The sequence below is a fragment of the Oryctolagus cuniculus genome, chromosome 8 (assembly GCF_964237555.1).
Source record: "Oryctolagus cuniculus chromosome 8, mOryCun1.1, whole genome shotgun sequence".
Classification (NCBI taxonomy): Eukaryota; Metazoa; Chordata; class Mammalia; order Lagomorpha; family Leporidae; genus Oryctolagus; species Oryctolagus cuniculus.
Window position 1 is genome coordinate 138,481,842 of NC_091439.1, and position 27,553 is coordinate 138,509,394.

General features: G+C 50.2%; 1 protein-coding gene across 13 annotated transcripts in view; it reads right to left on the bottom strand.

Moving 5' to 3' along the window:
* Positions 1–27,553, bottom strand: part of FNIP2 (folliculin interacting protein 2) — a 135,372-nt gene that overhangs the window by 23,016 nt on the left and 84,803 nt on the right. For 10 of the 13 annotated variants that reach the window (XM_051831670.2, XM_051831665.2, XM_051831667.2 and 7 more), the window contains 7 exons: positions 21,377–21,506; positions 14,397–14,598; positions 13,695–13,783; positions 10,973–11,119; positions 10,689–10,858; positions 6,402–7,704; positions 5,362–5,518 (listed from right to left, as the gene is read on the bottom strand). In XM_051831670.2, coding sequence (XP_051687630.2) covers positions 5,362–5,518; positions 6,402–7,704; positions 10,689–10,858; positions 10,973–11,119; positions 13,695–13,783; positions 14,397–14,598; positions 21,377–21,506 — 2,198 coding nt within the window. Of the gene's footprint in view, positions 1–5,361; positions 5,519–6,401; positions 7,705–10,688; positions 10,859–10,972; positions 11,120–13,694; positions 13,784–14,396; positions 14,599–15,999; positions 18,523–21,376; positions 22,262–22,702; positions 25,858–27,553 lie in introns of those variants that run through there. The other 3 variants (XM_070048272.1, XM_051831676.2, XM_051831677.2) reach the window with 3 other exon arrangements.

Sequence of the window (27,553 nt, forward strand, 5' to 3'; positions counted from 1 at the left end):
GTATGCAGGGTGTGTGTGTGTGTGCAGAGTGCATGTGTGTATGCAGTGTGTGTGTGTGTGCAGGGTGTGTGTGTGTGTGTACATGTATGCAGGGTGTGTGTGCATGTGTGTATGCAGGGTGTGTGTGCATGTAGGCAGGGTGTGTGTGTGCAGGGTGTGTGCATGTAGGCAGGGTGTGTGTGTGCGTGCAGGGTGTGTGCATGTATGCAGGGTGTGTGTGTGTGCATGTATGCAGGGTGTGTGTGTGTGTGTATGCAGGGTGTGTGTGCATGTATGCAGGGTGTGTGTGCATGTAGGCAGGGTGTATGTGTGCAGGGTATGTGTGTGTGTGCAGGGTGTGTGTGTGCATGTATGCAGGGTGTGTGTGTGTGTGCATGTATGCAGGGTGTGTGTGTGCATGTAGGCAGGGTGTGTGTGTGCATGTAGGCAGGGTGTGTGTGCATGTATGCAGGGTGTGTGTGTGTGTTTGAAGCACAGAAAAGGGACTACCACATCCACAGATACTGCTCAAGATGACTGGAAGCAGGAAAACCAGACTCAAGGATACAAGGTGGGAAGTTCAGGGGACTTCAAGATGGCAGTCACAGTGAAAAGGGAGAGAACTGTGCAGATTTCAGAGGCGAGTTGGAGAGATCAGCATTTTTTTAAAAAACAGTTTTGCACTGCAATCTACAGGAAGAAGTAGATGGACACCACGACCCAGTGTCCATGTTTATACACATATGAACATGCTTGTGCCCATGTCTGAACGTATGTACATGCACACACTAGAGTCACTAACTAATAATTGCATGTGATGATCGCAGTTCTGAATCAGTGCAGAGAAACTGCTCATGAAAATCCAGTTACAGGTCAAAACACGTGGTTTAAAAACCGTCCTAGCACAGGGCACGGTTGCATGTGGGCCGACGGCTGAGACGGTGTTGCCGAAGGCAGTGCCACGCTCACTGTCCAGCACAGGAGGGAAAGCGACAGAGGCGCTCTGCACGGCACATTTCTCCCAGAGCCGGTTCCTCTGCAGCCAGAGGTCCCAAGGCGGCTGCTGACCTGAAGCCTGTAGCGCTGCCTGTGCTACTTCAGCCACGAGGTACCATGTGCTGTCTCCTGGCGTCGTACCGGTTGATCACACTGCGCGGCTTACTCAGGTGTTCCCGGGCACAGATCACAGCCAGGCTTGCAGCAAAGCTGCTTTTCCGTGCTACTGATTCCCGCGTGGTATTTCGGGAGTCAATCTGTTGCTAATCTTAAAATGCAGTGCAAGAGGATGTTAGATCCAACTGCGACTGCCCTTTACGGGTTATTTTATAAACCGCCTGAAGTTGTGGAGCACACACAATGCAACAGCAACAAAACACGGCGCCGACTGTGGCGCTGACCGCACTTGCTCCCTGTGTCACCAGCGAACAAAGCGGATGCCAGGAGCCGAAGGGCAGCGAGCCTGCGCTGTCCGCTGCGGAAGCCCCTGGGGTTGGCAAGGCAGTCGCCTGCTTAGGAGGACTTGAAGTGCATCTCACATAACTTCACCTTTCTAAACTAGTCTAAACTAGTCGTCCTCATTCTGCCCTCCATGGTGGAAGCAGGTTATGGTGCCTTCTCACTTACAAAGCACTCCTGCACCTGTTATTGTAATAGCTAGCATTCCTGGGCATTGAGTAATGTGCCGGTCACACTGTACTGACCACTTGATGTGTACTGTCTCCCAGAAGCCTCAGCCCAAACCTACCATGGTACCAGCACTGTTCATTTTGTAGACCAGAAAATTCAAGTAGTTTGCCCAGGCCCACACCGTCACTGAGGGGTGAGCCATGATTCAAACTTGGCTTGTCTGTCTGCAGAAGGCAAACATTTTTTTTTCTTTTTCTTTTGATAGGCAGAGTGGACAGTGAGAGAGACAGAGAGAAAGGTCTTCCTTCTGTTGGTTCATCCCCCAATGGCCGCTGCAGCCGGCACACTGCGCTGATCCAAAGCCAGGGGCCAGGTGCTTCTCCTGGTCTCCAATGCGGGTGCAGGGCCCAAGCACTTGGGCCATCCTCCACTGCACTCCCGGGCCACAGCAGAGAGCTGGCCTGGAAGAGGGGCAACCGGGACAGAATCCGCCTCCCCGACCGGGACTAGAACCCGGGGTGTTGGCACTGCAAGCAGAGGATTGGCCTAGAGAGCCGCGGCACCGGCCATGAAGGCAAACTCTTAACCCTGGGTTAGACTCATCTGTTCCTCTAAATTCCCTTTTCTGCAGCTGGGTGATGCCGGTGAATGAATGCTCACACTAGGACCTGAACCCAAACCATCAGTGCTAAGTCAGGGCTCTCCCAGCACCTTCCACTGCCATGTGGTTTAAGAGCTCCCAGCACTGCCCGTGTCAGTGGCATTCACAGGCAGAGAGAACAGGAGGAAAAAGAGAAAAAGCTACTTGAGGGTCCCAGCTATAGGGCACTGGTGGCGTGGGCACTCTCTCTCCACTTAGAGTCGAAAGGGAAACACAAGCAAAGAGTGCACATCTAGATAAGGCGGGGGAAACTGAAACGTTACTTCACACTAATTTAAGGCAGCTGTATCATCTGTAGGTTAGAAGGCAGAGAAAGAGTTCACATGACAGAGAAGGGGTGGTGTAGGGACTAAATAACAACACGTGTTTAAATATTTAAAGAACATCTGAATCTTGACGTGTCAAAGTCCATAATAAAAATGAAAGTAAATGAAATAAAGCTAATATCTTTCATAAGAGCAAAGTACAAAAAGAAATTCTTAATATTGGAAGCTCCAGAGAGCAATCTTGCAACGAGAGAATAAACTCCAAACTAGCCCACTGCAGTTACAAAGCCATGCACTTACAGACTTCACTGTCCCAGTAACGCACAGGCCAGGGCAACAGAGCAGTAATCTAAACCAACTGCTTTAAAACAGCTCCTTAAATCCCGCTCTGCGGAAACAACTATCAAAGCCCAGTGAAGTCTAACACGGACACTGAGAACTGGCAACATTCGGAAAATGGGTTTTGAAAGCCACTTATGGCGAGGTAGCTTATTCCAGCCTCCTCTTCCCCAACAAGCTGCTATTACAGCTCTAACTCTGGGCATGCACTTGTTCTTGGATCTCCGGTAGTCACTAGGCCTGATGGAGCAGTAAATTCAAGATAACGTTACAAATACTCCTAGTTTATTTTCCAACAAATATGTGTAAATCAAAGTAGAAAGGCTGCTTGTATTTTTTTAAATGTTTAAGAATGCTGCCATAGACCAGAGTGCCAGGCTGAGAGGCAGTTTAAACGGAACACGACTTCAAAAGCAAAATTCATTATGATGAATGTGCCAAGTGAAATTAGAAATACACTAATACTAATTGGATCTATTCGGAACGTATTAAACTTCTGAAGGTATTTTTATGAACCCTTCTCAGTTTCCCATTAACAGCCACGCATGGCTGCCCTGTGCATGTACCCACAATTTGACACAATATAGGTTATTACGCTTAATAACTTTTGATCTCTCAGAGTGAGTGCATGGCTTGAAGAAATGAAAAAAGCTACAGTGTGAAAACATTACTTCTCAAAGGAAGGGAAAATGAAATATTAAAAAAAAAAAAAAAAAAAACCAGGCTCTTGACAGAGTAAATATGGTTGTGTTTCTTCAGATGCAAGAATTGCAGAGCCGGAGGGTCACCATGAAAATATAATATACAAAAATTGGAAATTGACAGCCTATGGAAAACAGAAACGATTTCGTGAATGATCTTAAAGATACTGTCAATCAGTCGGCGCCACGGCTCAATAGGCTAATCCTTTGCCTGCGGCGCCGGCACCCCAGGTTCTAGTCCCGGTCGGGGAGCTGGATTCTGTCCCGGTTGCCCCTCTTCCAGGCCAGTTCTCTGCTGTGGCCCAGGAGTGCAGTGGAGGATGGCCCAAGTGCTTGGGCCCTGCACCCCATGGGAGACCAGGAGAAGCACCTGGCTCCTGCCATCGGATCAGCGTGGTGCGCTGGCCGCGGCGGCCTTTGGAGGGTGAACCAACGGCAAAGGAAGACCTTTCTGTCTCTCTCACTGTCCACTCTGCCTGTCAAAAAAAAAAAAAAAAAAAAAAAAAAAAAGATACTGTCAATCAATCGATTGTACTTTCCACAGTGGTTAGTGGGAGAGCCTAGGACATTCAAAGACCCAGTGCATACAGGCACTGAGGTGTCACACTTCATTCTGGACAGCTCGGGAAGACCAGGCCACGCCACGAGGGCATTGTTCTCCTTCTATGGCCATTGTTGCAGGGGCCTCTGAACCTACGAACAAGTACCCAGCATTCACTGCGCTATGCAAACAAATTAGGGTGTTGCACACAGACAACAGCAGCTTCATAGCTTCATTCCAGGAATATCTTGGTGCGGGGTGGTGTATGGCCACAAGGCAGGGCGGGATTAGGAACGTCTGGGTTTGCACATGGACACCGATGGGCAGGCCACCCTCCTGTCCCCTCTCTGTCCTGCCCACCGCTGGACTGGCTGTAAGCACACCTGCTTCACCACTGGGCGTTTCTTGCCACTGTACACAAATAACCTGCTCAGCCTGTGTCTGATGTCCGTCGCGTCCTCACAGAGGAGACTTTCAAGACCAAAGACAGCACGCGACGCCACCATGAGACAAGTATTTGTTGGGTGAGGATGTGGGTAGCGAGCCAAATTCCAATTCTCTGAACGCAAGGAGGACTTTTGCTATTGCACAAGGTACAGTGTGTTTCTGATGCAAAACATCTATTTTTACACATCTTCAATTAAAAACAGGCCTATCAGACTGACAGCTTCCTCCACTGCTCAGTTCCCGTCACGCTGCAGACAGCAGAGAAGCCCTTCACAGCAGCCACAAGGCAATCTTCCAGTAAGACTTGTTAATCTTTATACGGTCATCCTCGTGCAGCCATCAAAGTGAACTTAATGACAAATCAGTTAAAATAAATTACTGTTAGGAACTTGTAAGGATCGGATAAAAAGCAAACCATATGTGACATCTCTTCGGTCCTCCCCGTGACAGCAGCTAATTGTTACCATCTGTGCGGGGCACTGTGTTTTCCCAGATCCACTCTGTGCCCTTCTGGGTCCTGCCCGGGCCCCGGGAGGCTGACCTCCGCCGCTCACGCTCACGGGCTGCATCTGCTCAGCTGTGACCTTGCTCTCCGGCCTCCAGCGAGGCTCAGCCACAGGGAAGAAGAGCTCCGAGCATTGGAGGCGGGGAGAGGGCAGCCGGGCAGCCCCCATTCCCGCCCCGTACGCCTTCACACGCAGGCGTGCTCACAGGCCCTGCCCCCCCCCCCCCAAGTCCTTCATTAGGCTCTCCTAGCCTGCACACTTGTTGCTGGCCAAGGCCTCGGCTGGGGTCACTTACATGCACCGTGTGCAGCAGATCAGCCACCAGACACTGCCTCAGCTTCTCGTCGCTGCTGGTCCCGTGGAGCACCAGATCCGGCATGTACGTGGGGCAGTACCCTGCCAGGAGGGAGCGGCCGAAGTTCCTCACGTTCTGGCTGCTGATGCTCTGTGACCTAAGACGACATTTGGCCATTAGAACACACAGGTGAACGCACTTCCTTCTGCATGACGACTGGAGCGACAGCCTATGACACAGGTAAATAAAACCGGTTCAGGGTGCTGCACCGCCCCAGCCCTCCAGCAAGTGGGTCACTGGTATGGAGGAGGGAAGGGGACGGGGAGAGAAAGTTTTGTTTCCAAATGGAAGGCTGGAGGCTGCTTACAAGTTTGTCCTTGTAGCTCACAGAGAGCATCCACCAGGCAGCCTGTGTCACCGGAGTGAAGAAGGAAGTCGCCTGAGCTGGGGACTCTTGCCAGAAGCCTGGCTTTAGTGGTCTGATGTATCTGCACAGGGCAACGCCCAGCACGGTGCGGGAGGAGAGAGGAAACCCCTACTGACTGCTCTCGGTCGTCACAGACCCAGTAACCGGCCTGACGGAGGGCTCAGGCAGAGTGCCGTCTCCCATGGCTCACGCTGCTCTGAGCCGCAGGGCAGAGGCCCCATGGGGAGGGGGGTCTGACCCCTCTGGAGTGAGGCACCTGCCGCCAGCCACGGAGCCTCTGTGATGGTGACAGTAAACTAGACTGTTCCCCACCGCCACGGCCACAGCCACAGCCCCAAGTATCCCAAAAATGCCCCTGTAGCCGCTGGGACAGCCACTGGCTCCCCCATCACACAGCTCAGGCACACTAAGCCAGAAGTTATTTTGGGAAGAGGGCAGGCTGGTCACCTCTTCTACTGGTAGGACAACACTGTCAATGCGCTGCGAAGAGCCACATAAAACCACGTGTTGTATGGCGTAGAGCAGCCACCAGTGCCTAAGGTGACCCCGGGAGTCAGGGCAGGCAAGCAGGACTGCACCCCACTCCCTCTGCTTCCCGCCTGGCCAGCATTACCTGGGCAGAGGCAGCTCCACTTCCAAGGCCCCGTCGGTCCTGTCCCCGCTGTGACTCCAATCCAGGGCGGCTGAAGCACCCGCATCATCGTCACTGTCCCCAAGAGCGCTGTCCGAGCTCTCGTTCCTGGGAATGTTTCCTTCTGTCCTGATGTGGGCCTTCCTGTTGGCATCCCCACGGGGGACACTGGCAGCCGCCGGGAGGCCGGAGTCCTGCTGTACAGCCCGGTTTGCACCAGGCTCTACCAGCGGTCCTTCTCGGTCTTCTAAACCCAAGCCCACGGTTGTCTCCGGCGCTCTCCTTCCAGTTGCGGCTGCGCCGTCCGGAGGGGAGAGTGAGCCGGCGGTGTGGCCAGGGCCCCCGGCAGCAGCACCTGCTGCGGCATCGGTTCTGACATCTCTGTCCTCTGCAAAGCCCCGGCCAGGGTCCCCTGCTGCTCCCCTGCAGCTGCGAGTCTGAGGACAGCGGGCACTGTCTCCCGGGCCAGGTCTGGAGGGGCATCTGGAAACCTGCTGGTCCCGAGCGGCCTCCTTTGGGTGCTGTCCACAGGCCCTCAGCCGCTCCTCCATTTTTCTGGTGCGGCTTTCAAAGTCAGACTCTGGTGACACGGAGCTTCCGATGTGGAAAGTAACCCTCTCCCCGTGGGGCTTCTGCCAGGAGTGTCTGTCGGGGCAAGGCCTGGCCGCTGAGCGGTCCGGCCCTTTCTTGGCCAGCTCCCCTCGGGCCTCCTCATCGGCAGCGGGTTGCCCCGCCCTCATGCCTGCCCCTGGAGCCTCACAGGGGCACAGGAGCAAGGCGTCACCCTCTGGTGCCTCGTTCTTACTTCCTTCAGCTCCGCAAAACGCACCCTGAGGCTGCCAGGCACCGTCTGCCGCCGGCTCCGGGGGTCCCACGCTCTGCTCCGGCCTCTTGCTTGCCTCTTTGTCAGGCGTGGGACCCAGGGCTCTCCCGTCCGTGCCCTCGAGGGTCTCCGCGAACCCTGCAGGCCCGGGGCTCCTCCTCTCCGCCGCGGCTGCGGGTAGGATGGGGGGCACGAGCGCAGGCTCGTTTCTCACAGTGACCACCACGTACTCCGACTCCTCCACCTCCCCCCTCTCCAGGGCCGTGACGATCTGGCGCCCGTCGACGACCTGGCCACTCTCGCCGCGAGCCCCCCTCCAGGTCAGCTGGTTCTCCTGCAGCTCAGAGCACCGGAGGAAGTAGGTCAGGACGTACAGGATGCGCTGGACCAGGTCCTTCTGCTTCCCCACTACCACCGTGCGTGTCAGCCTCACGGGCGAGCCTATGGCTCCGTAGAGGTCACCTAGAGAGTGAAGGGGACACTCAGACAGAGTCCTCGGACTCAGCAGGCTGGGGGCGTGTTCCCCTTCACAAGGGCCAAACAGACAATTTAGGTTCCCAACTGAGACTCCATTCTTCACACACCGCATTTCTGATTCTAGCAGAGACCATGTCTTAGCTGCTCCTCTATGACCCAGGCCACAGCCCTTGGTGCGTGGGAGTAGCTTGGCTGAGTGCACAGGCCTCCCATGAGCTGGCTGCCTCGGCAGGTGGCCCCACGGAGGCCAAACCAGAACTCTGAGTGTATGATCAGGACAAATACTGTATCTTGGAAATCAGAATGAGAAGAATCCCAGGACAATCCAGGTTGAAGGATATCTGAAGAGAAGTGCAGTGAATCATTTCAAGATACTTAATTAGGTGCTCTGTTTAGAATCTTCTCAGTATTCGCCTACATGCAAACACTGCATGCAGTTTGATCAACGAGAAGACAATCAGAGTCGTGAGTAATGAATCTGAAGGCTGTCTGTATTTTACTTTGCATGCAAATTCTACTGAGAAAAAACAGCTCCCCTTTGACTATATCCTGACGAGTGGCTGAAAAACTGGCTATCGAACCCTACATTCAGCTTAAGGATGGAAGAAGGGGAAATGTGGCATTAAGGGGCCGGCTTTGTGGCTCAGCAGGTTAAAGCCCCAATCTCTGGTACCAGTATCCCATATGGGCGCCAGCTGCAGTCGGGCTGCTCCACTTCTGATCCAGGTCCCTGCCAATGTGCTGGGAAAGCAGCAGAGGATGGCCCAGGTGCTTGGGCCCCTGCACCCACCTGGGAGACCCAGAAGAAGCTCCTGGCTTCAGAATGGCTTAGCTCCAGCCACTGCAGCCATCTGGGGAGTGAACCAGCAGATGGAAGACCTACACCCACCCCTGTCTCTACCTCTCTAACTCTTTCAAATAAACAGATCAATATTTAAAAAAAAAAAATTTACCTCAATATATCTTGGTACAACAAACTTGGAGCTAGAAGCCATTAAAAAAAGATTAAGAATGCTGTAACAAATCAAAACCTGAAAAGACCCAAAGTAAGGAAAGGTGGTATCTGGTAAGAGTCATAGATAAGAGCTTGCAGAGTGAGACTGCATTTGAGAACTGCATCTAGGAGAGGGACGGCAGTGATAAGAGCATATACAAGCCAGCGCCGTGGCTCACTAGGCTAATCCTCCACATTGCGGCGCCGGCACACCGGGTTCTAGTCCCGGTCGGGGTGCCAGATTCTGTCCCAGTTGCTCCTCTTCCAGGCCAGCTCTCTGCTGTGGCCCGGGAAGGCAGTGGAGGATGGCCCAAGTGCTTGGGCCCTGCACCCCATGGGAGACCAGGAGAAGCACCCGGCTCCTGCCATTGGATCAGCGCAGCGCGCTGGCCACGGTGGCCATTGGAGGGTGAACCAATGGCAAAGGAAGACCTTTCTCTCTGTCTCTCTCTCACTGTCCACTCTGCCTGTCAAAAATAAAAATAAAAAATAAAAAAGAGCATATACAGATAGAAACCACGTTACGAGAAGAAGCAGGACCGGGGGAACCATCACAAAACACTTCCATTAGGAGTATTCCCTAGTGGGGGCTCTAAGAGCAGGGCAGAGTAATAACAGTCCCCTCTGTAGAAGACTAGAGGGGCGTGCATTCGGCAGAGGTTACGATGTCACCAGGGACATCCACATCTCGCGTCGACAGTTTCTGGGTTCGAGTCCCCAGCTCTGCTTCCTGCGCATGCTCACCCTGGAAGGCAGCAGGGGCGTGGCTCAAGCAGGCGGTTCTCTGCCACCCCCACAGGATCTGCACAGCAACCACCATACCGAAGGTGCCTTAACTCATTACCCCACAGTGACCACCACGTAAGGCCTCTCTAGACCCGGGGAGGCCCCGGGCAGCAGACGCTAAGTCACAGGCCCCCGGGGGCTGAAACACGGGTGGGTGGGCTCTGAGCCCCCTGCTCTTCACCTCTGCACCACTGGGTCTCCCTCCTGCACCTTCCTGAACACCCCGACCAAAGCAGGAATCAGGAAGCTTTGAGATCAGGGGAATCCAGAGCCACCTCCTCCACTGAGCAGCTGGCTTCCCCAGGCCACGCAGTACACGTGGCTGAATTCCCCAACCTGGAACCTAGCACAGAAACGGGACAGCGCTGAGTGTGCGAGTTTACTCTCATGTCTGATGAGCGAGAGGCCCTGGCATCCACAACTCCTCAACAGGAACCAAACACAACACCCTCGTCTCACAAGTCCCAAACTATAACCAAACACGCCAGGGACAAGATTCCTTATCATAACCATGCCTAAGTACAAACTTACGGGAAATGAACGTCACCAGTAATCACAATCTGTGCATTACAGAGCACAGAAAGATCATATTTCTGATCTATGGTAAAATTAGAAAGGTGATCAAATTCTGGTGTGTTATTTTTTTTTTCTCTCATTTTCCCCCATCTGATCCATCCCCCAGGTCAGTTCTCAACCAGGGAGTGCCTCCCCCACACCCACCAACCTGGGAGACTGATGGAAATAGCTGGAGACATTTCTGACTGTTACACTTTGGGCAGAAAGGGTCTCCCGGCAGCTGGTGGACACAGGGGCCGGGATGTGGCTAAATGCTCCGTCATGCACAAGACAGCTCTCCCTTGCTGCCCTTCCACAACTCCACCAAGAACTAGCAGGTCCAAAATGTTAATAGTGCCAAGGTTGCGAAACCCTGCTCTAGGGTGGACAGCCACTGTGCCATTGAAGCACCCCGTTTACCTATACCGTTTTAAAGGAGAACAAAGCAGGTAGGAGGAGAAAGGAGAGGAAGGCGGCAGCCTTGCGATTAGAATCCGCAGGCCATCCTCCCACTCCCTGCGTGCCCAATGACAACCTTGGAATTACTGGGTGAGAGGGCCAGAATAAATTATGAACTGCAGCATTGTTCAATTCCCTCCCACGTATTTCCCTGAAAGGTTTAACTGATACGAACCCAGCTGCGCCCAGAGAGGGTTGTAGGGATGTGTTTTGGCCAGCATGTTCACCGACTGAGAAGTGCGTTTCTCTGAGAAGGCTTTAATGGGAGGGTGGTCCACGGGCATGACAGTCGGGACCCAGGCCAGGTGGTAGGTTAACACTGCAGTCAGTAGGGCAGCAAAAAACCTGGGAGAAGTGGAAAAACAACAAAACCAGATCAACACAGGAAGCAGCACGTCCTGTGCCGCAGATACGCTGGCTACAGAGTTTGCACAGAGTCTCCAGAGAGCTGACGCTTACTGGTTTTTGTTGATCTGTTCTATCAGCAGTGTGAACTCCTTGAGAAAGCGCTGGCAGAGCTGGGTTTTTTCCAACGTGCTGGACATCATGGTGAGCCACACAGGTTCAGCTATCCTTGGAACAGAATATAGGTTCGAGATAGTCCCTCTGTAGAAGAGAGAGAGACAGGGTATACTGAACTGTCACAGGTCTTCTCATTACTCTTGATGTAAAAGAATAAAGGAGAAAATGATAATTTGGATCTACATGGTCTTTAGGTATTCGAACAGTGTGTATATAACAGAGACTGGAAAACTGGAGCCCACAGGCCCAATCTGTCCGTCGCCATTTTTGTAAATGAAGTTTTATTGGAGCATAATCACAATCATTCATTCATAGACAGTCTACAGCTGTTTGTGCTGGCCAATGGAAAAGCTGAGTAGTTACAGCAGATACCCTTTACCAAAAAAGTATGCCAACCTCCGACAGAAAAAAATCATTAAAAAAAAACTTATTTTCACAATGTCTTGTGTCAGAATTTACAACCATTTTTACAGTAAAGAAATAAACAGAAAAACAAAGTATGAGGGTATTTTGAATAGTTCACAGACAAATGGAACTAAAAGTTAAATTTATTTTGGTGCAAAAGAATTGAAATCCACGTATAGTTTTCATAATACACATTTCCATGAAATTTTTGAAGATTCCTTGTGTGCATGAATTTCGTAAATTTTTTTTTGCACCGGAACACACTTATTTTTAAATTCCATTTGTCCACAAACTTTGTTTTTTAAACTTTCTAGTTTATTTGAGACGCAATGAGACAGAGCTCTTGTTCACTGGTCCCCTTCCCAAATGCTCACAATGGCTGGGGAGCCAAAGTCAGGATCCAGGAACTCAATCCAGGTGTCCCATGTGTGTGGCAGGAACCACTGTCTCCCAGAGTCTGTGGTAACAGGAAGCTGGAGTCAGGAGCTGGAGCCTGGAGTTGACCCAGGCATTCCAATGGACGATGGGGGTGTCCTAGCCAGCATCTTACTGCTAGGCTCTGAACTCTGAAGCACTCTCATGTATGCTGTAACTCCAAGTGTAACCAAAAGCAACTCAATTCTCCCAATTTCTGGCTAATGCTTTGGTTCTCTCAGACAACGCTCCTATTCAGTTTAGAAGAGAAGAACTATACAAACAGCTCTTCTTTACTACACCATATATCAAGGACTAGAGATTGGGTCACTTGCATAAGACAAGCACTAAATGACAAGATCAGGATGAGAATTCAGGTCTCACTGCCTGGCACAGAAGGCTTTGCACCAAGCCATATGACTGATAACTATTTTTCCAAAGTTTACACTAACTTAGCGTGAGATCTCCTCTGGGTAAAAGGTCACTGTATTTCTGAATCTATAATACATCAAACCTGTGCTATGTCTTCCAGAATCAAGACATGAGACACACTCTGACTTGACTTTCTGTGTGCATGAAAGAAGCAGGACATGAGAGAATCCCGCCTTTCCTGGAAACAGAGCATTGCTGAATTAGGCAGCAATGACCAAGTACAGTTCCGTGGCACTGGATTCGTTCACTAAAACGTGAGGTCTCTAAATGGTAACACTTAATTCTAGGTTGATTGCTGAAAAGAGAGCAAGACCTGTCTGTGTGTACAGCAAGGCTTTCTGGTTCCTGTACTTCCAGTTTCTTGACCTCTGGAAAATTAATGCTTTCATTAAACAAGTTTCCCGATTCGCAGGCACAAGCCTGCTTCTACTCTGACTACAGTAGAACAGCAGGCAAATCCAGTGCTGCCCCCACAAACTACAGAAGGTTTACTGATCACCAGGTTGCCAGCAAAAACCACAACTTCACTTTATTCCTCAAAAGTATGATTTAACCACTGCCAGATGATGACTAACCTGTTACTTTAGTGCTTTATACACAACCCAGAGTTCCAAGAGGGGCGGTGATTTCACTCCAGTGGCACTACAGAGTTCACCAGTGTATACCTTAACCATCACAAAACTGCTCTCACATTCCATGAACTGCAAATCTGCTTCTCTCAGCTATGCAGCAACAGTCTGACGCATGGGATTCCAGCCCCCACGGACACACCGGCTCTAAACACGTGCTGCAGCAACCCCAGCCCAGCGCGGTGGGCGAGACTCCCACCTGCCACCCACAGCGGGTCCCTCTTCCACCCAGGCACTGGGAGCAAGGGCCCCAGAAAACCAACTCGCAGGGTGCAACGACCATCCCTTGGAAACTGCCTAATGAGGACGCTCTGGGGCGACTGTGTAATTCACTGTGCAGAGGACACCTGGGAGAGGACACAACCAGGACTGTCCTGGCAAACGGGGACATCTGTCTGCGTGACAGGTAACGTCTCTGCATCCACGCTTTGGCCAAGCGTCACTGGGCTCGAGTTCCCACCTCCGTAAAAGAGCGTGATGGCACTTACCCTTAGGGTTTCAGGAGAATGACGTCATGAACTTACAAGGGACAGCGGCTGAGTATTAACTGTCCCCACTCATCCTGCTAACAATCATTCCAGGCTCGGGCAGTGGTGGGCATTAGTCGGTACTGGGTTACTTCAAATTTGGCTTCCTTTGCTCTGTGTCCAGTTGGAAGGGTGGAGCCAGTGAAGTGACTAACAGTGGTCAATCCCCGGCCCCAGTCTTCCTAGTCAGGGTCTCCTCGTACCCCTGGACACACGGCGGCCACGCTGCTGCAGCTCATCAACTCACGTTACCTGAACTCTCCCAGAGCTTCCATCAGGCGACTGACGTAAAACTGGACCCGCAGAGTGGACTCGGCGATCTTCCTACAGGAGATCATGGCCTGCATGGGAGAGAAGAAAGCCACGTTACTCCCTGAGCAGACATTACTGACTGGGCCTCCAGTGTAACCAAGTAAGAACACTCAAGGCAGCGAGGCCTCGGGTCACCCAAGGCAGGGGCTCTCTTCCTAAAGCAGCCCTGCGACCCCATCGCTCTGTGGCCGAGCCGCCCTCCTCGGGGAAGTGATCCGAGACGCCCCCGGGATCGCTTCCTATCCGACCCTGGACCCTGGACTACCACCTTATTACCTTTTCTTTTCTTTTTTTCTTTTTTTTTTTTTTTTTTTTTTTGACAGGCAGAGTGGACAGTGAGATAGAGAGAGACAGAGAGAAAGGTCTTTCTTTGCCGTTGGTTCACCCTCCAATGGCCACCGCGGCCGACGCACCGCGCTGATCTGAAGGCAGGAGCCAGGTGCTTCTCCTGGTCTCCCATGAGGTGCAGGGCCCAAGCACCTGGGCCATCCTCCACTGCACTCCCTGGCCACAGCAGAGAGCTGGCCTGGAAGAGGGGCAACTGGGACAGAATCCGGCGCCCCAATGGGGACTAGAACCCGGTGTGCCGGCGCCACAAGGTGGAGGATTAGCCTAGTGAGCTGCAGCGCCGGCCCTTATTACCTTTTCAATCGCACTCTTGAGCCTGTTCAGGTGAGATTCAAACAGGGGGAAATGAGAGAAAAAGAAGTCCTGGAAGTTCCTCTGCGCCTCTTCTTTCTCGCACAGGGAAAAGATGATGCTCACGGCGATTTTCTTCCTCCTAACTATGGCTGGGTTAGAGCTGCAGGTCTCTTCAGCCAAGCTGAACATCTCATCTGTTGACCTGGAGGAAAAGGACGTCTGAGAAGCTGTCGTGCACCAGTGTGTCCCACTGGACACAAACTGTACCGCAGGGGACACGCTCAGAGAGCTCATCTAACAGAGGGTCTTCACCAGGAGTTTATCCACCCCCTCCCCTACAGTCGTGAGAAATGAAGGAGAATGCCACACACCATTATTGTGACGTGAAAGGAAATGGACATCAGGAGCGGCGGGCATTTAAATGTCCCCTCTTTAGACTCTCGGCCCTCTCCCTGGATCACTTTATGCCACTGGGATGGTGGTTAGAAAGGGGTGTGAAATACGTCTTCATTCAGAACCCAGGCCCCCTGTTTTTGCTTGATAGATACCAACAGAGGAGAACCTCCGAAGAGGCAAGAGCTCATCAGTACTCTAACAGGCATCACATGGGAACATGTACTGGTATTTCTAGGGTTAGTTTCCTAAGACAAATTAAAACTGCTCCATGAACTGACTCCTCTACATGCAGACAGTAAGCCTCGAGATCCACCGAGCTCTCTGGGAAATCCAAAGTGACAGTCAAATCCTCAAAAACCCTGATTCTTTGAGAGATGCCGCCTCTGTGATCAGACAGCCACGGAGCCAATAAATTCTCATTATAAACTCATTTGCCTTAAGGGATAAGCCTCGTAAGTACAGCCTAATCACGTCTCTTGTTAATTATTGTGAAAAGCCACCAGCGCTACCACAACGACAAGAGTAGAAATAAAATAATCTGTTTTTCCTATGAAGACACCGAAACAGAGGACAAAACATATTGCGAATGAAAGCGCCTTCCCTGGCACCCAGCACGTGAGACAACGCATTTTCTCTTTCCGACTCCACTGTTCAGTGCCTTTGCCAGATACGGCAGGGCCCTGCTTCCTCCATTCTCTTCACCACAGATTGCAACTTGACGACGACTTACACGGAGCAGAACTTGAGGCAGCTGCCCCTGCCACCCTTGGTCTACTCACAGTCCACAGTGCTCCTGTGATTTCAAATACATCCAAACTTTATTAACTGCACACACACAGAAAATCAGACAGCCAGGAATCTACCTGCCCCAACCTCAGCAGCACGTGACTGCTTCCCCCGGTCACAGGCCAGCTCCTGGAGACACCGGGAAGGTCTGGCTGATACCGCAGGGAAAGCCGCTCCGTCCAGCCACGCACTGGCATGCCTGTGATTGCCATGTGCTGCTGTACTTGCTACACGTCACTACCAACCACCAACCGCCTTCTCCGAGAACTCCCGGGTCCTCACCATCAGGACACCCTCGTAAGGCTCTCCTAGAATCTCACTTTGCATGCGATGCTCCCTCCTCTTTTCCAAAGTATGTTATCTGGGACAGTGTTTGCCTGCAGTACGGGAAATTCATCTGGGCTTCTCCCACAAGACTCACTTGTAACCTTCTCCTCCGTGTCTGGCATCTCCTAGTTTCCTTCTTGCTCTCAAGGAGGGACTGTACCAGTCCACTCATCTTCAGGCCCATCTGGCCTTTAATAATCAGATTCTAATCCATACTGAACCGTATGCGGCTTTCCTCCTCATCTTCCTCTCTCTCTTCCCTTTAAGAGAAAGACTGTTACAGTCACCGCTGTCCTCAGTCTTAACGTAGAAGAGAGTGCCACCTACTGAACTTCTGGAAAACCTGCACAGCCACAGTCCAGCGAGCAGCTCCTACCTGCTGGGCTATTTAGCCCTCTCGACTAAATGCCACAGCGACTTGGCTCTACTTTGCAGACTGGGATCAGGCCCCGGGGTATCCTAACTATAGTTTAAAAATTGTTCCACAACGAAAGGACGATTGAGAATGTTTCCAAAAATATTCCCTCGTATCTTTAACCCCAGGTCACTGGGTAAGTACACAGGCTGCTTTGCAAATGAAGAAACTGAGGCAGACTGCCAATTGCCATGGGAACAGAGTTTCCTAGCAACCACAGAGGAGTCAGAACCCAGGGCTTCGATCTTCTAGCCTGGGCTCATCTCTTGCACATTGGGAATCGCCAGTCTCCTACCCCACATCTGATGCATCTGGGGGTACTCACGCCACCTGATGAGTTTGACAGCTGGAGCCCCGGGGGGAGGGACTGGAGGCAATCACACCAGCCGACAGTCCTCCCATTCAAGCAAAGACCAGTTACACACTTGATTTTTTTTTCCCTTTTTGATAGAATTTTGTTGATACTGATGAATGGGTATTTATGTACACTGTACGTACCTCAAGATCATAAACAAAGCAAAAACTGATTATTTAAGTGTGCCTCAATAACTGATAATTGGCGTCAGGACTGCTTAGTCGAACTGTTGATTGTGTCAGCTTTGAACTTGGAACTGAATTCTGTGTACCATATGGGATCATACCAAACTGCCATTTTTGTGGATCAAAGAATATCCTATCATTAATGTTATATGGTTAGTTCAATTTAATAATTCAAATCTGAGGCCAGCATTGTAGTGCAATGGGTGAAGGCACAGACTGAGATGTCAGCATCCCATCTGAATGCTGGATTTGAGTCCTGGCTGCTCTACTTCCAATCCAAATCCCTGTTAATGACCTGGGAAGGCAGCAGATGACAGCCTGAATGCTTGGGCTCCTGCCACCCATGTGGGAGACCTGGATGGAGTTCCAGGCTCCTGGCTCCAACAGTTGAGGCCATTTGGGAAGTAACCCAGTGGATGGAAGATACCTTTCATCCTCTGTGCAACTCCACAGTTCAAATACATTTTTAAAAATTTTTTTAAAATGAAATGAATAATTCAAATCCACAGACTGAAAGGCTCTCTGGGACAACATGCCTTACTCCTGTAGCTTCAGTAAGCGACGGAACCCCTGAGACGTCTCTTCGCCTACAGGTGGTATCCCTGTACCAGCTGTTACATGCCCAAGTCCCAGTCTCCATCTGGAATCAACGCTTAACGCCCGCACAGCAAGGGGCTTCCTGAGCTCAGTGAGGAGCCAACTGTTCAGGGTCATGAACAGCATCGCCGACTACCTTAACCTCTGGGGAAGGAAGTTTTCTGATTGCTATGAATCTTCTCTCCAAGCCTCAAGCAACCCTAATTTTGGATACCTACTGTTCTCCTGTCTCCAGCATAAGAGACTGATTTTCCCCACCCACACAGCTGTCAAAGGGAGTGATCAACGGCAACACTCTTCAAATGCAAGGATCTCTGCAGGTGCAGGGATCAGTTCTAAATATCTGCTATGCCGATATCCTCAGTGGTAAGATGGCACCGGCAGCTGGCTCCCTGGGCATGTGACCCTGCCCATACATGGCCCTGCTCTGAGAGGCGCCTCGGGCCTGGTTTAATGCTTTGCCATCGCCATCTTGAAATCTTACAACTTGACCACTGAGCTTGTGTGCGCACAGTGAAGTCTCAAGGGAGCGTGAAGCACGCACAATGCACACAAGCAGTGAGGACGGCAGGCAGCAGTTGGCACATGGGTGGGCTCAGGCCCAAGGGCATACAACCCAGACGACGAACGGCACACACCCACGTGTCTGGGGCAGCCTGGAATGTCACAAGACCTCAGGGAAGCAAGACTGTGACCCAGACTAGTGGCTGTGACGGCTGTGACAGTGACCACAGCAGTGGGAGGGAGAAAGAAGGGAGGTGTGGGACCTTCGCAGCTCCAGAAGTCACAGTGGGAGGGCATCCATCACTGGAGCCTGCACAGATATTTATCCCTCCAGGAAATCACCAAAAAATAGAAGCCTACATATGGATACCGCAGTAACACATAGGAGGGAATGACTGGACTGCTCCCAGGAGTTCATGATCTCTGGTTGTGAAGCTGTGAGAACATTGCAAAGCCGATGTTCACTTGGCATAGAAATTAGAGATTGATGATCTAGACAGAAAAACACACACTATTTTCATGTGAAGCTTCAAATTAACAATCTGTATAAGGCTTCCCAACTGAAGGCCCAGCGATAGAGTACACAGGCAGGCATTATTCTGAATTATATACAACTCATGAGGACGTTTTCAGTTTCTGGTTAAGATCGTCACCATTTACAGAAAATGTCAGAGGAAGCATTAAAACAGCTTTACGTAAATGTAGACCTAAATTTAAATTCAGGCTTACACAGAATGGATTTATGTGAAGAATTAAATGTTTTTAGAAAAACTCCTGTGTAAGAGTTACCTAATGTCAATGCACCAAAATTTGTATTTTTAAAGTTTATCAGAATCAGGATCGGCGCTGTGGCATAGTGGGTTAACGCCCTGGCCTGAAGCGCCGGCATCCCATATGGGCGCCGGTTCGAGACCTGGCTGCTCCACTTCTGATCCAGCTCTCTGCTGTGGCCTGGGAAAGCAGTGGAGGACGGCCCAAGTGCTTGGGACCCTGCACCCGTGTGAGAGGCTCGGAGGAAGCTCCTGGTTCCTGGCTTCGGATCGGCGCAGCTCCGGCCACTGCAGCCAATTGGGGAGTGAACTAGCGGATGGAAAACCTCTCTCTCTCTCTCTTTCTCTCTCTCTGTCTCTCCTCTCTCTGTGTAACTCTTTCAAATAAATAAATAAATAAATATTTAAAAAAAAAAGTTTCAGAATCAATGACGTCACAGCCTATAAAGCTCCATCGACATTTTATCAGCAAAAAGGTCCTTCTCCAAGTCCAGAATTATTTGCCACCTTGCAATTACTAGGAGTGACTAATGTCATTTTCGATGGTATTGACTGAAAGCCAGGTTGCTAAAAGTACAAAGTTTGATGACTTAACAAAGAATTTGTAGAAAAGCAAGCCAGAAAAATTTTACGATGATTCAAGGTAACACATGAGTTATTACCTACATTAAAGTATGGCACAAAAATACTTTTGGAGTTTATGAGCTTATGTTGATATTCATCTATCATCATCTCTTACATTTTATGAGTAAAATATTTTTAAAGAAAAAGTTCTGCATTTTACTACCTTTAGTAGCACTTTTCTTGCTTTTTGAATAAGGGGCCCTGCATTTTCTATTTTATACCTTATCTGAAAATTACATAGCCTGCCCTGAGTATATTCATGGGCTTTTAGAATGTAAAGATACTTTTAAGTACAAGTGCACAGGAGATTTATTAATTCCCAATGCCAGGTCTGATTCAAATTAGAGTTTTGAAGAATTCTGGAGGAACAGGTTAGGGAATGCTCCTCGATTCTGGATTTAAACGTGAAGGGGTAAAAAAGTACTTGCAGTAGAGAGAAGATACCTACAGGGGAAGAGTTCCAAGGCCCATCTCTTCCCATCACAGGAGCCAGCGCGACAGGGAGGATGCTGGCAGCCCCACAGCCGCAGGGGCGGTGATGATGCCGTCAGCCAGGCTGGCCAGCGTCTGTCTCACTCACCACATCCCGCGTCAAGGGGCCAACTAAGAACTTGCCTTGCCCTGTCTGCCTGAACCTGCCCAACCACGCTCTGAGGCTGGCAGCAGAACTGTCACCATACGCAGAGGAGAAGGCAACACCTGGAATCCGGGTTAACCTGTTTGGTCACATATCCACGGAGAGGGCCCAAGGTGGGCCTTGTCCTCACACCAAATTCCAAGCTCTTAATCTCCCACTTGCAGTCCACCAGCCAAGAAGCAGCTCCCCGTGAGTGATGCAACTCTAACCTGCGCTTCCATCTAGCTCGCCAAGACTGTGAGAACCACGGAAGAGAGGAACGCAGTCTGACGCGTGCTTTCCCCACGCCCTGACCGACCTCTCACTCCCAGCGTGACCCTTCCGTGCCACCCTTCCCACGCTCCTCACTGTGAACGTCTTTTCCCTCCTCTGACTCCCAGAGCACCTAATACCTCCCCGCTACGGCACGTACCACGTGGTATCCTCAAACTACCACCTGTGAGTCCATCATCTTTCACAGTGCACAGCCTTCAGCAGTGCAGGCAGGTAGCCGAACCACCCGCGCACCCTCACACATCCCGACACACGGTGATCACTACTCCATGGACTGGGAAGTTGGAGACAGAGAGAAAAAGAGACGCAGAGGCAGAGAGCAATCTTCCATCTGTTGGCTCACAGCACAGCCAGGGCTGGGCCAGAACTCAAGCTTGGTCTCCCACAGCAGTGGCTGGGACCCAGGGACTTGAGCCATCGTCTGCTGATTCCCAGGGTGCACGTGAACAAGAAGTTGGGTGGGGAGCAGAGGAGCCGCGACTGGAGCCAGCCGTGACCCGCCCACCGCATCACGCCCCCCTGCCCTGCCCTGCCATGTGAATTTGTTAGGAATGCATAAGAATCCCCTCTGAAGTCTTTCAGTAGCAGTAGTAGCTACTGATGTAGCATCAAATGCATGTGCCACACACAACTGAACTTTACAGCTCCAAATCAGATGAAATTCAGGCAGGAAATACCTTGATGCCGTATCATATTCATGTCTGTTTAGTCCAACCATTTACATTTCACAGAGTACGTCATGAACCCTTAACTGCAAACATTTTCACACACCACACAGGTACCATGGTAGCAAGGGAAGAGTTTATGCCCCTACCCTTTGTTGCCTGAAAGAGCGCTCCCTGCCAAGCACACCATTCCAAACAACAGCGAATTTAGCTTACACATGGCGCAACTACCCAGATACGCACAGTGCCTCCCAAACCAACAAAAACAACGCAAGCCTTTATTTATTTTTCTCTTAGGACGTCCAATTTGTAAGCTTTCAGGCTAAGCTGAAGCCAATCCACAACACTTTGGCTCTTCCCATGGATGGCGAAGGAGTACAGCTGGCCTGCCGGTTTCGCCGACTGCCGACTGCCGGCTCCCCGGGCAGGAGGAGACTATAACTCACCTCCGTGGGACGATGCCGTTCTCCAGGCTCGTCGTTTGACTTCGGAGCCAGCGGCGCTGGTAGCTGCTGGAGGAGGACGTGGAGGAGCTGGGAGACGGGAAGGGCGTGATCAGAAGGCTGCTCAGGGAGGCTGCGGGGAAGGAGGTTGGAGAGGCACAGGTGAGCGCAGGCGGTCCTGATGCGGCTACGAAACCACAACGCTGCTCGCCAGCAGCAGTACTGAATAGCACTGAGATGCACGCCGAAACAGGGTTAAGACGGCAAAGTTTATGTGATGTCTACATTAACAGGATTTAAAAAAAAAAACAAATAACATGAAAAAATATACCAAGTAACCTAAAATTTCAGGTTTACCAGGCAAATCCAGCAGGGGGAGACTATAGTAATTTCTTTTTTAGTAAGATTTCCATAAAGCAAAGAAAGCCTACACACAGAAAGACAAACAGGGTATAAGGACTGCAGATCTCACCAACTACATCAATTAGCAGGCCCCACATTACAAATGCAAACTAAGTTAATACAGATTGCCAATGAGATGGCACAACTCCCACGGTGCTCACTTTCACGTATTTCTTTCTCTTGCTTACTTTTTCACTCTGTATCTTGTTGGTGAAATTCAGGCAAGTAAGCGTTTTCTCCACACAGCGTCCTGCCTTGCAATGCCCATCTCTAAATATACGACACTTACCTTCCTTCCCTCCAGTTCCCCTAGTATGTTTAAGAGAGAATCCCAGTCTTAACTGTACTTTCTGCTTGCATTATTTACTTGCCACCAAGCCTTTCTCTGCCTCTCCCTAAAACAAGGAGTCTTCAAAAAGTTCATGGAAAATATCTACTATTAAAGAACTATGCATAGATTCCATAAAGTTTTTGCACCAAAATAAACTTCAGTTTTTCTGTTGAAATCTTTACTTAATGTACACTAAACTGATCTTCTGTTAAAAAAAAAAAAAAAAAGAAAAGAAACTATCAATTCCCAACTTGACTCTCACTGGGATTAAACATGACAATAGGTCTGATCTGATTTCATCATCATTTAAAAAAAAATCATCTATTATTTTTCACTTTATGTTTCTGTGTGGGAACAAACTGTTGAAATCCTTACTTAAGGTATACTAAGCTGATCTTCTGTATACTAAGATAATCGAAAATGAATCTTGATGTGAATGGAAGGGGAGAGGGAGTGGGAAAGGGGAGGGTGGTGGGTGGGAGGGACGGTATGGGGGGGAAAGCCATTGTAACCCATGAGACGTACTTTGGAAATTTATATTCATTAAATAAAAGATAAAAAAAAAAAAAAAAACAAACAAACAAACAAAAAAAAACCTTCAGTTTTTGAATCCCTTTTCCCATCAACTTTTTGAAGTATTTGTATTTACACACACATCACACCTATACGTAGATAGTAGATGCCCACACACGGGCTCTCAGGATGTGTGAGCTGGCGCTCACAAATGCTTCTAACAGGTGGGGAAGGACGGGACCCTTTGGGGTAGACAGGTTTCTTACGAGTCAGAGGTATTTGACAGACAGCTACTGTTTTGGAGAAATGGGAAGGCAGACAGACTTGTCCCGCCTTGGCTTTCCAAGGCTGAGGAATTCAACAGTGAGGCGTCACACTCGGTCTAGTGGAAAAGAAAATGGGTCCTGCGGATGACTGCTCAGTGTCCTCAATTCCCAGGACCAAGGAACCTGACTGTGGCAAACACGGCAAACTGTGCACCTGGCTATCACTTGATACGGCGGTTTCTTCAGATCAACTGTTTCATATTCACACTTTTGCAAGCAGTTGTAAATCATTGACACCCTGGCCATCTGCCAGTGATCAGCAGGTAGAGGCTGAACCGTGCCAGGTGTTCTGTGGGCCCACCGGGACAGAATCTGCCCTCCTGAAGCCGCATCCGTGAACACAACAAGCTCCTTTCACAGCAGGGGTCTAACAGCTCACAGAAAATGTGCAGGCTGGATCCTCGCACCCAGGCCAGCGCCCTGACCAAGGCAGGGGACTCAGCAGCATTCCGTGAACGTACACAACTCACTGCCTAAGGTGTTACCCAGACGAGGCAGGCCTCAGCCTCTGTTCTGCCCTGGCTCCGGTCTCCAGGCTGGTGTCAATCTCCAAAACCAAACCACGTTTCAAGTATCAGTGAGAAGGTGATTTTTAAATGAGGTCGAGGAGAGCTTTGCCTCAAAGTCACACAAATTATAATTTAAAACTTACTTACTCAAGAAGCAGAGTGACAGAAAGAGACAGACGGAGATCATCCTCCTGCTTGTTCACTCCTTAAATGTCTATGATGGCTAGGGTTTGGCAAGACTGAAGCCAGGAGCTGGAAACTCAATCCAAGTCTCCCAAGAGTAGAAGGAACCCAACTACCTGAGTCACCAGGTGCTGGCTCCCAGCGGCACAGGTGCAGGAGGACAGACCTGGGAGGGGAGCCAGGACTCAAACCAGACGCTCCTACACGGGACACAGGCATCCCAAACTACGCCAAACACCCACCTCCACTCAGAACTGCTTACTAAAAAATGCCAATGACATTGCTACCCTGTCTCCTGCCTCTCAGTCTCCTACAGGATCCAGAAAACCCTCTTCCAGAACGCGGGCTCCCGGTTCAAATTCTAGTTCTACAGCTTAGTAGCTGTGACACGCAGGCACTTTGTCAGTTTTCTTACGTGTAAAATGGGAACAACAAAGCACAACGTCTTTTCCTGAAGAACCGCAATGTGCTAGTGGATTTTGGAGTGTTCCGTGGACTGAAACCACCACTTAAAAAAGGCAGAGTATACTGTATTGTTCATGCTAACCCATGGAACTACTGCTCATCATACGCAAGGATGTTTGCCAGTAGGTCATAACATAAAATCCGTTAGCTTGAGTTGTAGCCGAAAAATAAAAAGTTGGAAAACACTGATTTATTGAAGTTTTAGGAAAGATTAAATAAATCAATACTTGCAAAATATTTAACATGATGTCCCAAACAATAAATGCTAACTATTCACTCTCTCTGATGTTTCTTCTTCTTCTTTTTTTTTTTTTTTTTAGACTTATTTATTTGAAAGCCAGAAAGAGCAGAGAAAGAGTGAGAGAGCAAGAGAGCTGGAGAGAGCTTCCTTTCACTGGTTCACATCCCAGATGGCAGCAACAGCCAGGGCAGGGCTGGGCTGGGCTGAGGCCAGCAGCTTCACCAGGTCTCCCATGTGTATGGCAGGGGCCCAAGTGCTTGACCATCTTCTGCTTTTTCCAGGCCATCAGCAGGAACCTGGGATTGGCAGTGGAGCACTGTGCCTGTACAGGCTACCTGCATCACCAGCAGTGGTCACTTCACCTACTATGCCACAATGCCAGCCCTTGACATTTTTTGGAAAAGGTGATCCAAATAAGGCATTTTGGAGCACTGAAGATTTATTGGTTCTGATTAATTATGGAAAAAAACCTGGGATTTTAATAGATACATAAAAGGTAAAAGAGACCTTTTTTGATAAAAGATATTTTTATGGCATATAAATCAGACTTTAAAAAACAGATTTATTTACTTGAAAGGCAGAATTAGAGAGAGAGAGAGAGAGAGAGAGAGAAAGAAAAAGAGAGAGAGAGAGAGACATCTTCCATCTGCTGGTTCACTGCCCAAATAGCCACAACAGGGCTGGGTCAGGCTGAAGGCAGGAGCCTGGAGCACTATCCTGGTCTCCCATGTGGGTGGCAGGGCCCATGGACTTGGGCCATCTTTCAGTAGCTTCTCAGATGCATCAGCAGGGAGCTGGATCCAGTGGAACAGCCGGGACTCTAACTTGCACGGCTACATGGGCTGCCAGTGTCACTGGTGGCGGTTTAACCCGCCGCACCACAATGCCAGCTGCACAAATCAGACATTTTAAGCTAAAACGCTTCCTTAGTGCTATCCAGCTTTTAAGATTTTTATCTAGTAGTCTTGTGGTACAGCACTGTCAATCATATGCCCCAGGAAATAACGCAGCCACAACTTTCAAATCCAGCAGCGGTATTAACGTTGGCTGGCAAACTGTGGCCACTTTCATGACAAAGGGGGTGGATCCAGTACCTACTGAATAGACACTTAGTGCATTTGCATGCCACTCAGCTCCAGGGCTCACAGGCAGCGCCATGTGATGCCAGGCGAGCTACAGCCCCGGTGAGGCTCCCGCCACCTGGGAGATGTCCACCAACACAGCCGACTCCCTGCCAGGGAGTAGGGCCTGGCACCTCCACGGCACAGAAAAGGGCTTTCATGTCAGTCCATGGACTGGGTTCCAGCCCTCACTATGCCCCCAGTTGGCTCTGTGACTGGATGACAAAATTCTCCAATTGGTCCTTACTTTTAAAATTTAATACATTTGGTTAATTTATTTATAGGATCAGTTATTTATAACATTGGCTTTAAAAGTGCCATGCTCCTTAAATTTTCTTTTTACAAAACTATTTTTTTTTGACAGGCAGAGTTAGACAGTGAGAGAGAGAGAGAGAGAGAGAAAGGTCTTCCTTCCATTGGTTCACCCCCCAAATGGCCACTATGGCCAGCGCTGCGCCAATCCAAAGCCAGGAGCCAGGTGCTTCCTCCTGGTCTCCCATGTGGGTGCAGGGCCCAAGCACTTGGGCCATCCTCCACTGCATTCCCGGGCCACAGCAGAGCTGGACTGGAAGAGGAGCAACCGGGACTAGAACCCGGGGTGCCGGCGCCACAGGCAGAGGATTAGCCTAGTGAGCCGCGGCACTGGCCCAATACTATTATATTAGAAAAAAAAAAAGTTAATACCTGCAGATTGCAAAGAGTTTTATCGTTTCACGCATTATTAAGAATTTTATAATTACCTCAAATCCCATCACCGGGAGATCATTGTTAACATTTTACAGCTGGGTAGCTCTCAACTGAAACTGTATCTTCCTTCCCAACCTCTTGAGCCTTCAGCCAGCATGCGTTACTCCTGCGGGGACCCGCAATGAGGAGCGAGAACAAGCCCCAGGACCATGAGTGCGGATGCTGCTCCTCTCGGCCTTGTCAAGACACACACTCAACGTTCTCTGAAAACTTTTTGCCATTTTGAGGCTTCACCAGAAACACGACTTGCACCAGAGTTCACATTTATAATGTCCAGAAACTCTCATATCAAATCTATCCACTGAGGCCGGCGCTGCGGCTCACTAGGCTAATCCTCCGCCTAGCGGCGCCGGCACACCGGGTTCTAGTTCCGGTTGGGGCGCCGGATTCTGTCCCGGTTGCCCCTCTTCCAGGCCAGCTCTCTGCTGTGGCCAGGGAGTGCAGTGGAGGATGGCCCAAGTGCTTGGGCCCTGCACCCACATGGGAGACCAGGAGAAGCACCTGTCTCCTGGCTTTGGATCAGCGCGGTGTGCCGGCCACAGCGGCCATTTGGGGGGTGAACCAGTGGCAAAGGAAGACCTTTCTCTCGGTCTCTCTCTCACTGTCCACTCTGCCTGTCAAAAAAAAAAAAATCTATCCACTGAACAAAGGTTTGGTAGGCAGCCACTAAGAGCCAGGCACCACGCTAGGCACCGGGACCGGAGACTTAGAGGACACAGACGGTCTCTGGTGACAGGGGCTCACACTCAGGGGGATGACTTCAGGCTGTGGGCACCACTACAATGGTAAGTTACTGTGGCATTCTTTCAGTAACCAGAGCGAAGGCTCGCAGGGGTGGCAGAAGTAAATTCTCTGTTCAGTGGTCAGAAAACGCCTTCTGAAATGTAACACCCAGCAGCCTGAAATGTCAACAAGAGCCATCCCTGGAAAGCAATCAAGGGAGGGCATCCCAGGCTTTCTATGTGAAAAGAACCGGATGATATCAGTAATTCCTAAATATCTGTGGGTATCTCTATCTGCACAAATGGATGGGCCTCCTCATTCACATATTCACTGAGCGTCTACTCTACGCCAGGCACTACACAAGAGGCTGGGAGTGGAACAAAGTGGGTCTGTCTCTGCTCTCAGGGAGCTGCTGTTGGGAGACAGAAGGAACAACAGAAACCGCCAAGGAATTTACAACACAACCACAGACTGTAGCACGTCACCAGGAACAACCCTGACACTGGGAAAAGCAAAGTGCAAACGAACGTGTCAGCAGTCATAATTTCTTCATTGGGAAGAACGATGAGGTTGGCTTCACTGTTGTGCTGAAAACCGGGAGGAGCCCAGGGCCGGCACT